Source organism: Canis aureus, chromosome 9, assembly GCF_053574225.1.
Source record: "Canis aureus isolate CA01 chromosome 9, VMU_Caureus_v.1.0, whole genome shotgun sequence".
In the NCBI taxonomy this organism is placed as follows: Eukaryota; Metazoa; Chordata; class Mammalia; order Carnivora; family Canidae; genus Canis; species Canis aureus.
Window position 1 is genome coordinate 32241909 of NC_135619.1, and position 13270 is coordinate 32255178.

A 13270-nucleotide genomic window follows, 5' to 3' on the forward strand; every position below is an offset into this window, starting at 1 on the left:
AAACATTTTGATGACATGGGAGTTTATAGACATTTCTAATTAATTTAAGTGAAAAACATGTCCATTCTGCCTCCATATCTGGGCTTCAATATTTCTTCTGAGGTTATTTCTTTAAAATGCATCTTGGGATTCCATGAACAGGGATTAAAGTTCTGTTACATTCATCCTAATGGTACATAATGGGTAAAAGGAAATACAAAACTCTGTCAAAAGCAAAACAAAACAAAAAAAAACAAATAAAAAAAGGAAAACAAGAAAGTCTGAAGAGTCTCCATTTATTTCAAGCCCATACCTATTACAACAAATATTACAATTATTATTTTGGTTTAAAGACAGGGTGGGTCATGATCATGGGGTTCTTTATAAAAATTACATAGACTTGCACACCCCAAAAGGTAAAAAAGACCAATTTTCTGTGCAAAAAAAAAAAATTTTAGGGACGCTGGGTGGCTCAGTGGTTGAGCCTCTGCCTTTGGCTCAGGGCATGATCCCAGGGTCCAGGGATCAAGTCCCGCATCAGGCTCCCCGTGGGAGCCTGTTTCTGCCTCTGTGTGTCACTCATGAATAAATAAAATCTAAAAAAAAAAAATTATTTTAAAAAGAATGATGATTTTAAAAAAGTGGGGAGGGCAGCCCAGGTGGCTCAGCGGTTTAGCACCGCCTTCAGCCCAGGGCGTGATCCTGGAGACCCAGAATCAAGTCCCACGTCAGGCTCCCTGCATGGAGCTTGCTTCTAACTCTGCCTGCTTCTCCCTCTATGTCTCTGCGCCCCCCCCCCCACTCTGTCTCATGAATAAATAAATAAAATCTTAAAAAAAAAAAAAAAGTGGGGAACTATATATAAGGAAGAGTTATAAGTCCCCGGCAATTTATCACTTATTTGCAGCAACTAACACTGAAGCATTGTTATCAAAATAACTTACAACATACAGTGAAAATGGTTTTGGTAGGATTTGATGTCAAGAGGCATATGCAGTAATGGACTAACCTTAAAGATTCATTTGGAGCCATCAACCCATCTGAAAGATCAATTCCAGAAAAACATGCAAATGGCTAAGCAGAATGATTGAAAGAATATACTCCAGGTAGCACACATCCTGAATTGTAATTTCTGGGATGCCTCGGTGGCTCAGTGGTTGGGCGTCTGCCTTTGGCCTAGGGCGTGATCCTGGAGCCCCGGGATTGTGTCCTACATTGGGCTACCTGCAAGGAGCCTGCTTCTCCCTCTGCCTGTGTCTCTGCCTCTCTCTGTTTCTCTTATGAATAAATTTAAAAATCTTAAAAAAAAAAAAAAGAAATCCTGTATTATAATTTCCCTAACACTTCTTGAGTACCAATTATGTACCAGGCTCAGTACTCTGTAGTATCAAGAAATGGGACTAAATTTTTAGTTTATTTTTTGATCTCTCAAAACTTATTCACAATAGGCCACAATAAATGATTATTGAATTTAATCTATTCAAAGTAAAGCTTTGTATCTTTTACTTCAATAATTTTCTAAGGCCAAATAGGTGCACATGCTGCTTTGGCTCAATTTAGAGTTGATAGTCTGTTAACAGAAACCCTACTACCGGGCACCCATGAAAGAGTGTGATGAGGGGTGTTGATGTGGTAATTCAAGGCAGGAGTGGTAAGAGAGATTGGCAACAGGAAGGGAGAAAGACAATTAACAAAACGGTCTCCACAGAACTTTCCTGCTACTTGGGTACTGCAAAGAGAATGAGAGATTTTAATTTGTATTTCTAAACTCTAGGTCAAAAGTTAGTCTTTTGACTAACTATTGTCTAGCAATATTTATGAACTTTTTTTTTAAGATTCTATTTTTTAAGTAATCTCTATACCCAACTTGGGGCTCAAACTTACTACCCTGAGATCAAAAGTGGCATGCTCAACCACCTGAACCAGCCAGGTGCCCCTACTAGTTTTTTAAAATGCTTAGGATCTCAAGCTCCAAAGAACATTATTCACTAAATTATTAAGTTCTTAAGGACAGGGATCATACCATAATTATTTCTGTATCACAAATATTCAGGTCAATGTACACAGTGCTTATAAATGTTTACTGAGGGCAGTCCTGGTGGCTCAGCGGTTTAACGCTGCCTTCAGCCTAGGGCCTGATCCTGGAGACCCAGGATCGAGTCCCACATGGGGCTCCCCGCATGGAGCCTGCTTCTCCTTCTGCCTGTGTCTCTCATGAATAAATAAATAAAATCTTTTTTAAAATAAATAAATAAATATTTACTGAATGAGTAATTTCCACCATTCATCTCCCCTAATCTTTTCTTCCATCTTTTTTTATTTCTGTGTCTCTCATTTCTGTATACATCTATGTCTATATGCTTGTCCAATTTTCTCTTCATATCTATTCATCACTTGTCCTTTCTCCTCCTTACCCCCATCTCTTCCATTATTGACCGTAAGAGAACTAAAACGTATTTTTATTTCAATCTATTGAATTGAGATTGATGGTCTCTGTTCTTAAGTTGATTTAAATAGACCATTTAAAATTTTTTCTTGGGACACCTGGGTGGCTCAGCGGTTGAGCATCTGCCTTTGTCTCAGGATGTTATACTGCGGTCCTGGGATCGAGTCCCACCTCAGGCTCCCTGCATGGAGCCTGCTTCTCCCTCTGCCTATGTCTCTGCCTCTCTATGTCTCTCACAAATAAATAAATAAAATCTTTTAAAAAAATTTTTTCTTACAACTTTTAACATGCAACCCTCAGTAATTTTTTAACGTTGATTCCAAAAAGAAAAACAGCCAGTCCTGTTCTAAAAGCAAAAGAAAGGGACCTAACAGATTTTTGTGTTGGGGAAATATTCGAATCTTGAAAACATTTTAAGGGGTGGGAAGTGGGAGGCTTAAATACTAATCAGAAGAAAAAATTTAAAAAAATTTAAAACTCCCCAATTTTAATCAAATATCTAAAAAAGTTATAGGGGGAATAAAAGTTGAAAAGCTCAACAGGTACTATTACTTCATTATTTAAAAATCCAAAATACAGTTGAAAATGTTATATTGGACATCTTCTTCCAACACTAACTTATTTTAGTCTTTTACTTCAACTTTTCTTATGTGCAAATGTTTGTACTTTGTGTTATGTTGTATTCTTCCTTATAAGTACTTGATGGCGTGCAGTTGCAATCCCTGAAGGTAAAGGAGCTTTTCAATCTTAGTCGTAAAGCAGCAATTTCCTTTCAACTCTCCTACTCGTAGCTAGATAACATCTCAACTCTCAAATCACTCAGCAAAGCAACAAAACGCAAGAATACCAAGCAGTGAAAGAGATAGTTCTTCCCCTCATAATATTGGTTTATTTCTTCCTCCCATAATATTTAAAGCTGTTTCTTGACTCTGAAATAGTAGCATTGCCCCTACACATAAAATGTTATTTCTGATCATTAATTGTAAAATCCACTTAACAGGAAAAAACTTGGATGCCTACCCTCAAATTTGTATAAAATGTAATTTTTTTTTATCAACAGAGGCCAACCAAAACGTGACTTTAATGATATTAAAATACAGGACACTGCATATCCGAAAACCTCTAAATTTCTTTGAATTTTTTTTTTCTCAAGGAACCTACCTCTCTAACTAAAAAGGGAAAAAAAATTGATCATAATAAGCTTGTACTTAAACTTGTGCACTGAATAAGGCTCATCCTCCCAATTCAGATCAGCCAAACGGGTGTCACGTTAAGGGAATCTCATCACATTTTGGGAAAAAAGGACACAGGGCGAGGAGCCAGGGGGCAAGCGGCGGCCCTCAAGACACAGGGCAGCTGGGCTTGCACACAGAAGAGCCCCACGAAGCCCTTCTCCTGCCTGACAACGAGATCCGAGATCCGAGATCCTGCGCCCTGCACACCACACCGAGCACCGTTCCGGGTCAAACTGGAAGTCGGGAAGATCCAGGTTCTGCTAAAACGGCCAGTATTAAGTGCGCGTGCACAGTGTGCGCGCCCTTCCCGGGCAGGGAAGACCCACGAAGATGCATAACCCAAGTCGGCAAAGACCTAGCGGCGCGCAGCCACCCCGGCCCACACCAAGCCCCGCGAGCTACGGGGCACGGCGCCGGGGGGCGCCCGGGAGGGCGGAGTCGCGGGGGCTCTCCCGGTGTCACCTGCCGGGGCGCGGCCCCCAGCGCAGGGCGGAGGCGGGCAGCCCCGGGAGCCGCCGCGCCGCGCGGCCGCGCACAGCCCTCACCTGGCAGAAGCACCGCTGCGCCGCCGTCTCGGGGGGCCGCTGCTCGCCGTGACTCGGGCCGAGCAGCCACACGGCGCCCACGAGGCCGATCAGGAAGCCCCAGCGCCGGCCCATAGCCGCTCCGGCCCTCCGCACCTCCGGGCCCGGCACTCGGGCGCAGGCCGCGCGTCCGCAGAAGAAGCCCGCGCGGGCCGGCCCCCGGCGGCGCCCCACCCCCGGCTCCTCCCGGGCCCGCCCGCCCGCGGCCGCCGCCTCCCGGCAGAGCCTGCCTGCGGACGTGCCTCGGCGCCCGCGCCGCCAGCCCGCCAGCCCCGGGCCTCGGGGCGGCTTCCTTTCCCCGCGTGAGGCTGACGCACGAGCCCGCTTCCCGGCGCGGCCCCGCCCCGCCCCGCCCGGCCCGGCCCGGGAGCCTCGCTCGGCTGCGGCCGCCCCGGCCCCGCGCGCGCACCGGGGTCCTTCCCGCTGCGAGGGCGAGGGCGAGGGCGAGGGCGAGGGCGAAGCGGGAGGGGTCCGAGCGTCCCCGCAGGCCCCGGGCCCCGCCCCCCCCGCCCACCCCCACGAGGCGAACCGCACGAATTGCGCGTCCACAGCGCCCCTGGATGCCTTAAAGCTGAAAGGGACACAAGGCTGCATGGGTAAATCAGAGTTTCCAGGAGTTACGTCGAAAGGGCAAAGAGAAGCAGGTGAAGTTACTTACTTTCAATATATATAATATATATATTAAAGATTATTATATATAACATATTATGTATTTTATATATTATACATTTAATATATATTATATATAATGTGTTATATATTTAAAGATTATTATATTTAATATATATTTTTTAAATATTTTATTTATTCATGAGAGACACAGAGAGAGGCAGAGACACAGGCAGAGGGAGAAGCAGGCTCCACGCAGGGAGCCCGACGTGGGACTCCATCCCAGGTCTCCAGGATCACGACCTGGGCCGAAGGCAGCGCTAACCGCTGAGCCACCAGGGCTGCCATTAATATATTTTATTTAACCCACTATGTGCAAAACATTTCGAAATATACTCAATATTAGATTATTCATAAAATATTTTACATATTTTTTAAATCTTTGAAATCTGGTGTGCATCTTATGCAAACTAGCCGTATTCCATAGTCAAATGTAGCAAGTGGCAGCTGTGTCCGTCAGCGCAGGTGGAGGCCACCTTCTCATCTCATAGGAGGAAACAGGCCCAGGGTGGAAAGATGACTTGAGCAAGGGATGAGCTGGTCCTCTACTTCCCAGCCATGGGTCTAGCCTAAAAGCTTTTATTTTTTATTTATTTATTTTTTTTTTAAGGAGAAATTTTCATAGTGAAACTGGAAAGATTCCCAACATCTTATCTTACACATTAAAATATTTCAAATTATCTTTTTGTTTGGTATGTCATATTAAAAAAAAAATCATTTAACGAAGTAGCTTTAAGATATGGTAGGCCCCAAATTGGTATTACCTCTGTTTTCCAGCTGGGAAAAATAAGCATAGCAAGCTTATATATGTTACTCATAGGAATATGTTATTCAAAGTTACATGGTACACTAGAGGTGAAACCCAAACTCAGATATTTCTTTTTCTAAGATTTTATTTTTATTTGACAGAGAGCAAGAACACAAGCAGGGGGTGTGGCAGGGAGAGGGAGAAGCAAGTTTTCCAAGAAGCAGGGAGCCTCATACCAGGTTTGATTCCAGAACCCTTGGATCATGACCTGAGCTGAAGCAGATACTTAACTGACTGAGCCACCCAGGCAGCCCCACAAACTCAGACATTTCTTAACTTCAATGCCCATAACCTATGCTCTGCCCATCATTTGCCAAGTGGACTGACACATAGTAAAAAGTCATCAACCATCTGAGATTCTGGTGGGCCTGAGAAGCCCACCAGAGTCTAATATCCACAATATTCGACATTTTCTTATTAATCCAATCTCCCCTCTTTGCCTAGGAAGTTCTTTTTCATTATACCTGTACTGATCCTATCTGTCTCTCCAGGGCCAGACCCAGCTCATTCATTCCCTCTTCCACATGGTCTTCTTTGTTTCTTCTTCACGCATTTCCAGTCTCTAAATGAATTTTAATTCAACAAACTTACCCTATGCCAGACTGAGCTTGACATTAGAGAGATGGAAGGCCCAGTCCCTGCATGTGGAGGGATGAAAGTTTTATGATAACATAGTATGTTATCATAAAACATAGTAATTATGTTCTATTTCCTTTCCCTCTGCTTCTGTTCAAACACAGAATTTAGCATGTGATCCTTTATGATGTTTCTACCACTGAATTGTAATCTCTTTAAACTCTTTAAGCAGGGATTATGTCTCAAACATACTGTGACTCTCAGTATCTTAACAAAGCTTCTCTTTGCATGTGTTTGTACAATGAAGGAATATTTTTTCATATACAATATTAATATCTGAAGATTATACTATCAAAAATAAAAGACAATATGAAAATGGAGAAACTAAATGAATAAAGCCTAAAATTGCAGAAGGAAGCAATGTGATCATGAATCTGCTCTGGATTTCACCCTGATGCAATAAGCCTGTAATTTGGGAGAGTTTAAAAGTAAGAATGTTCTCAGGATGAAAGCTCCATTCTGAAGATTTGAATTCATGCCAGCAAACTTGTAATCAGAAACAATCACCATATTAAGACAATTTAATTTATACTTTATTGCTTTTTCAGCTTTAAGAAAGTTTAATTGACTAATAAAATTTTAAGATATTTAAAGTATATGTCATGATGATTTAACTAGATCATTGTCAAATGATCCTCCTGATGGGTTCATTAACACATCTATCATCTCACCTATTTACTCTTTCTTCTTCCTTGGTGAGAACATTTAACTCTCTTAGTAAATTTCAATTATACAAACAATGTTACCAACTATAGTCACCATATTATACATTAGATCTTCAGAGCTTATTCACTTTATTTTTGAAACTTTGTACCCTTTTGCCTATGTGTCCCCATTTGTCCCCCCACTAGCCCCTGCCAACCACTTTTCTACTCTCTTGTTTCTATGACTTTCACTTTGACTTTTTTATTTTATTTTATTTTATTTTATTTTTTTATAAATTTTTTTTTATTTTTTTTTTATTTATTTATGATAGTCACAGAGAGAGAGAGAGAGAGAGGCAGAGACACAGGCAGAGGGAGAAGCAGGCTCCATGCACCGGGAGCCTGACGTGGGATTCGATCCCGGGTCTCCAGGATCGCGCCCTGGGCCGAAGGCAGGCGCCAAACCGCTGCGCCACCCAGGGATCCCTGACTTTTTTTTTTTTAATTTCACATGTAAGTAATACCATGCAATGTATTTGTCTTTCTCTATCTGGCTTATTTCACTTAGCATAATGCCCTCCAGGCCTATCCATGTGGTAGCAAACACATGTGGCAGGATTTCCTTCTTTCTCACAGCTGAATAATAGTCCATTGTATATATGTATACCACATCCCCTTTATCCATTTAACCACTGCTGCACACTTAGGTTGTTTCCATACTTAGGCAATTGGGAATATGATGTAATGAACATGGGAGTGCAGATAATCTCTTTGAGAGAATAGTTTCATATACACTTAGAAGTGGGATTGCTACATCTTACTTTATTTTCTTGATAATTATGATTTCTCCTTTGGGCTTTGTAAGGGACTTTAGAATGTGTAAAATACAGTTTTATACACATGGCATAACTACCAGTGATATTTATTTCCCTGAGAATCCTTCAAGTTGGTCCTTTGTGTGAGTTTACTTTTCCTCCTCTGCCTGCTTTGGCAATTATCTCACCTGTGTTAGAGCCTATGAAATAACTGGTTAGTCATTCAGTAACTATTAAGGAGCACCCACAGGGCACATAGTTCAACCTTTGCTTTCCAGAAGCACAGCCTCCCACCTATTACACCTTAGCTAAACAGCATTACATTTTTTAGAGATGAACAAGGTCACAACCTTGTTATTCTAATACTAGTGATTATAACAATAACATAAATTTAGTGTACACAGCATTTCCTGATGGAATTCTGATTACCTATGCAAACAACAGCTATTATTTTTTTTTTTTAATGACCAAAGCAGGAAATAGCTTGAGCCCAATTTCTGAAAATGAGACATGGCAATTTCTATAGGAAGCTTCTCAGTACCTAAACATTTTCTGGCAGAGAATAGGCTGGAAGGAAATAATTTAAAAGGAAAAAATTTGCTCAAGGAAAAGGAATATCATGACAAGAGGAAGAAAGGCTAAGTAAAAATCTAAAGGTTTGGTGTTGATAGTTGATTAAATACTAGTATCCATTGACTATAAATGTGCAGATAAAACATTGCTAGACGTTTCTCTCAAGATGCTTGAGATTATTTGAATTGGGGGAGAAATGCCACCTCAGCTCTATCTTTACCTCTTTTCCCTCATATTCCTGGAAGAACAAGCTACATATAGTAGTAACAGACTTATTAACTTCCCATTTACACCTAACCCCACTGTGCGGTCTGGTTTCTAACTCTACCCTCCTATTCCTCTATACCTGACCTTCTTATGGTCAAATCTAATTACCATTTTCATGAGATAATGAAATCTCTGCTGCATTTTGACAATGCTGATTCCATCCTCCTTCAATTTCCTATGCACCAAACACTTCAGATTCTCCTTCCACTTCTCAAATATTATATAACTGTCTTCTGTTTCCCCTAGCCTACCTCTATGATGTGAGTGTTCCCCCAGGATACTATCTGCTGTCCAGTGTTCTTTTCTATACTTGCCCCTAAAGAAACTTGCCCAGTCTCATGATTTTAAATACCCCTCCCTGCTGATGATTCCCAAATCTATTTTTCCAATTCAGATCTCTCCCTCGACCTTCAAATTCCAACTGCCTATTGGATACAACCAGCTGCTTCCCTCAGAACTGTTTGGTCATACCACCATCCATATCTAGACACGTAGAAAGCAGGAAGCCACCCTCAGTTTCTCCTTCTTTTTCACCAAAGATTGGTTGATCTATTAGTCAGTCAAGTCCTGCCACTTCTTTCTTCAGTTTAGTCCCTCCTCTCCTTTATGATTAAGGACTTAGTTTCAGCTCTTATTGTCACTCACCTGATTTATTGTCACATTTTCTTAAATGATCACCCACTCTCACCTATCAAAACACAGCCTCAATGCTAGCCTGATTTCTCAAAAATATAAGTCTGACCTACATCACAACTCTGTTTATAATCTCCAATGCTCCCAACTCTCTGAGGTATCAAATTCAAGATTCTCAGCATGGCATTTAAGGTCCCCATGATCCGGCCTCACCTATTTTTCCAGTTATATCTCCAATATCTCTCTGTCTCGTAGTAACTGAACTATTAACAATTCCCCATACAGGGGGTACCTTGGTAGCTCAGTCAATTAAGCCTCTGCCCTTGGCTCAGATCATGATCCCAAGGTCCTGAGAGCCCCACATGGGGCTCCCTGCTTCTCCCTCTCCCTCTGGCTGCTGCTCTTCCTGCTTGTGCTCTCTCTCTTACTCTGTCAAATAAATAAATAAAATATTTAAAAACAAACAAAAAAACAATTCCTCATATAGACCTTGTTTCCACCCTCCGTGTCTTTACTCATTCTGTTTTCACTCCTGAAATGTTTTCTACCCTGCCCCACATCAATCATCCTCACTTTACCTCGCTAACTACTTTAAGATTAAGCTTAGGTGACTGCTACCTGTATGAAGTCTTCTCTAACTCCTCTGTGGTTGGATTAGGTTTCTCCTTTTTGGTTCCGTAAGCTCATACAATTGTGCTCAGTACATGGAATCAAGTATGCATTTATGCAGACATTCTCCCCATTCAACAGAAGGGTAGAGAACTCACCTTGGTAGTCTCAGCTTCCCCAGCACTTAGCATGTATGTGAGTTTCAGAAGACGACTTCTGAATGAATTAATGAATGTATACATAAATTAGTGAACTTGAAAAGATAACAGTATAAGATGTCACAGGGCAACATGTGATTATGTTTCAAACAAAAATTTTCCAAAAAAAAAAAAAGAAAACAATGAATTAATGAATGTATACATAAATTAGTGAACTTGAAAGATAACAGTATAAGATGTCACAGGGCAACGTGATTATGTTTCAAACAAACTTTATAAACTTAGAGGCAAAGCAATCATTTTGGACATAAGTAAATTTGGATTGGACAGAGGACACAGAGAATTAGAACTGGCAAGAGAAAATTTACAAAAGGTAGGGATGTGGGAAAATTTTTTTTTCTTTTTTTTTTTTGGAAAATTGATGACAAAGTAGGAGCTCAACTACCAATTGATGGATTAGGAAAAAAATAAAAGAAACTTATCTAAAATTAATTTAGGGGGCACCTGGGTGGCTCAGTCAGTTAAGCCTCTACCTTCAGCTCAGGTCATTATTCCAGGGTGCTAAAATGGAGCCTGTGACAGGCTCCCTGCTCAGCAGGGAGTCTGCTTCTCCCTCTGCCCTTCCTTCTTGCTCGTGATCTCTTTGTCTCTCACTCTCTCAAGTAAATAAAATCTTAAATAAAATAAACTAAAATAAAATTTATTTAGAACACATTTCAAGATCAAGATTGTCCAGTCAAGAAACAAGAGTGGCTACAAACTCAGGGACTCTAGACTCTACATTTACAGAGAGAGGGGATAGAGTTCCAAAATGAAAAAGGGTGGATTTTTTTTTTTTAAGATTTTATTTTTACTTATTTGTGAGAGACACAGAAACAGAGAGGCAGAGGGAGAAGCAGGTTCTATGCAGGGAGCCTGACGTGAGACTCAATCCGGGTCTCCAGGATCACGCCCTGGGCTGAAGGCGGTGCTAAACCACTGAGCCACCTAGGCTGCCCCCAAAAAGGGTGGATTAAGTGAAGCCCCTCCCTGCTGAATGTTAAAACATCTCCCTTACCTCCAGCAGACCACCTATAGCACTCAGTCCAAAAAATGCAGACCTAATACAGACCTGGTTTCCATTCACTGCCTCATGCCTGATCCCCTTCTTTCCCATTCTAAAAGGAGAGTGAGAATTCTTCCAAGAATAAACAACAGCATCAAAAACAACAGAACAGGGACATATGAGTGGCTCAGTTGGTTGAGTATCTGCCTTTGGCCCAGGTCATGATTCCAGAGTCCTGTGATCAAGCCCAGCATCAGAGTCCCTGCTCAGCAGGGAGTCTGCTTCTCCCTCTCCCTCTGCTGCTCATACTGCTTGTGCTCTGTGTCAAATAAATAAATAAAATCTTTAAACACACACACACACACACACACACACACAAAAACCCAAAACAACAGAACCGTTAGTGGCCTCCCCCCACTCACACACTCAGAATTCTACTGCCTTTTTATTTAATGTCTCAGTCTATGATCAGAATACCAAGGCTCACAAGATTGTTAAGGAAAGCTTCCAACACAAAGTAGATCAAAACAAATAAGAAAATAGGAACTTTGAGGAAACAAAGAGGGAAGAAAGGAAGAAAAACAAAAAGCTATAATCAATATCATCAAATACATAAGGAGTCTATCAAAAGAACAAGAAAGAGATCTTTGAAACTAAATATATGATTGCCAAAATAAAAAATTTTGACTGAAACATTAGAGGAAACATTGAGGAAATCTCTTAGATAGCAATAAATAAAAAAAAAAAAACAAAGAGGTAGAATAAATGAGAAGAGATGGAAAAAATAGAGGGCTAATTCAAGGAGAACGGAATCTGACTAATAAGAGTACCAGTAAGAGAGAACATTGGAAACAGATGATTATTAGAGGTCATTCAAGAAAATAGCTAAAATTGAAGGATGGCTATCCAGATTGATAGGGCACACAGAGTTCCCAGTCCACTGGATGGAGAATGCCCCTAACAGAGATAAAATGTGCAGAAAGAGAAACAAAACTCCTGGTCCCCTACAAAGAATTAAGAATCAGAAGAGCACTGGAAGCTCCAGGACAATGGAGCAAGGCCCTCAAAATTCTGAGAATTCTTTAGCCAGCCAATCTATTAATTAAGTCCGAGAATAGAATTAAGATATTGTTATATATGAAGAATAATGTACAGCTTTAAATCCTTTCTCAGAAACTTTATGGGAGGATATGATCTAACCAAAGAAGTAACCGGGAATAAGGAGATAAGGGTATCTTGAAAGAAAAGATAGCACCCAAGAGAGGAGTTAGAGAAGTTCTAAGAAGATAGCCATGCAACAACAGCCCAGAGCCCAGATTAGAGACAGCAGGGAAGCTTCACAAGAAGTGTCACTAGGTGAACTGGAGGGATATCTGATATGACTGACTTTATGGAAAACACTATTAGGAGCAAGTTAATAACTATATTGTAAAGTTGGGGAGAAGCCATCAAAACAAAACAGCTTTTAAAAAATGAGGCAGCTTTTAATTCTAGGAAGTTCAAACAGTTTTTTTTTTAATAAATTTTTATTTATTTATGATAGTCAGAGAGAGAGAGAGAGAGGCAGAGACATAGGCAGAGGGAGAAGCAGGCTCCATGCACTGGGAGCCCGACGTGGGATTCGATCCCGGGTCTCCAGGATCGCGCCCTGGGCCAAAGGCAGGCGCCAAACCGCTGCGCCACCCAGGGATCCCTCAAACAGTTTTATAATAAAACATAATCATTGTATATTGCTTGATTTACATAGCTCCACAATAAGACAAATATTGGATGTTGAATTAACCAAACTTGTATAAATTATACGTATGGAGGACAGAGGTAGGGAAAGGGGGGATCTGGAGTGATATAAGGGTGCTAAATCTTTATCTTCCTTATTAGCAAGTCCAAAGACAAAACCTAAAATTAATCTGTCAAGAAATAGCAGCATAAGCATATTATTTAGAAAGAAAATACAGAAAAACATGTTGAAGAGTTGGGGAATGCCACCAAGGGGTAGAATAGGATGGGGCAGTGGACTCCTCTTTTTCAATCTAAGTGCTGTAGTACTTTAAAGAAAAAAAATCTTTATGTATTACTTTATTAAAGAAGACTATTTCCCAGAAGCATAGGAATTCTAACTTCTACTCCTACCTCAACATCTTACCACTTAGCCAGGGATACATTCAATTA

At 41.0% G+C, this 13270-nt stretch overlaps 2 protein-coding genes across 3 annotated transcripts in view; one reads left to right on the forward strand and one right to left on the reverse strand.

Moving 5' to 3' along the window:
- ERO1A (endoplasmic reticulum oxidoreductase 1 alpha) overlaps nucleotides 1-4383 on the reverse strand; it is a 52479-nt gene extending 48096 nt beyond the window's left edge. For both annotated transcript variants that reach the window (XM_077909307.1, XM_077909305.1), the window contains exon 1: nucleotides 4206-4383. In XM_077909307.1, coding sequence (XP_077765433.1) covers nucleotides 4206-4319 — 114 coding nt within the window. In that variant the 5' untranslated portion in view covers nucleotides 4320-4383. The remainder of the gene's footprint in view (nucleotides 1-4205) is intronic.
- A 394-nt stretch (nucleotides 4384-4777) lies between these two features.
- Nucleotides 4778-13270, forward strand: part of PSMC6 (proteasome 26S subunit, ATPase 6) — a 31519-nt gene continuing 23026 nt past the window's right edge. Inside the window, exon 1 of the mRNA XM_077909309.1 lies at nucleotides 4778-4888. The gene's annotated coding sequence lies outside the window, so the exon portion shown is untranslated. The remainder of the gene's footprint in view (nucleotides 4889-13270) is intronic.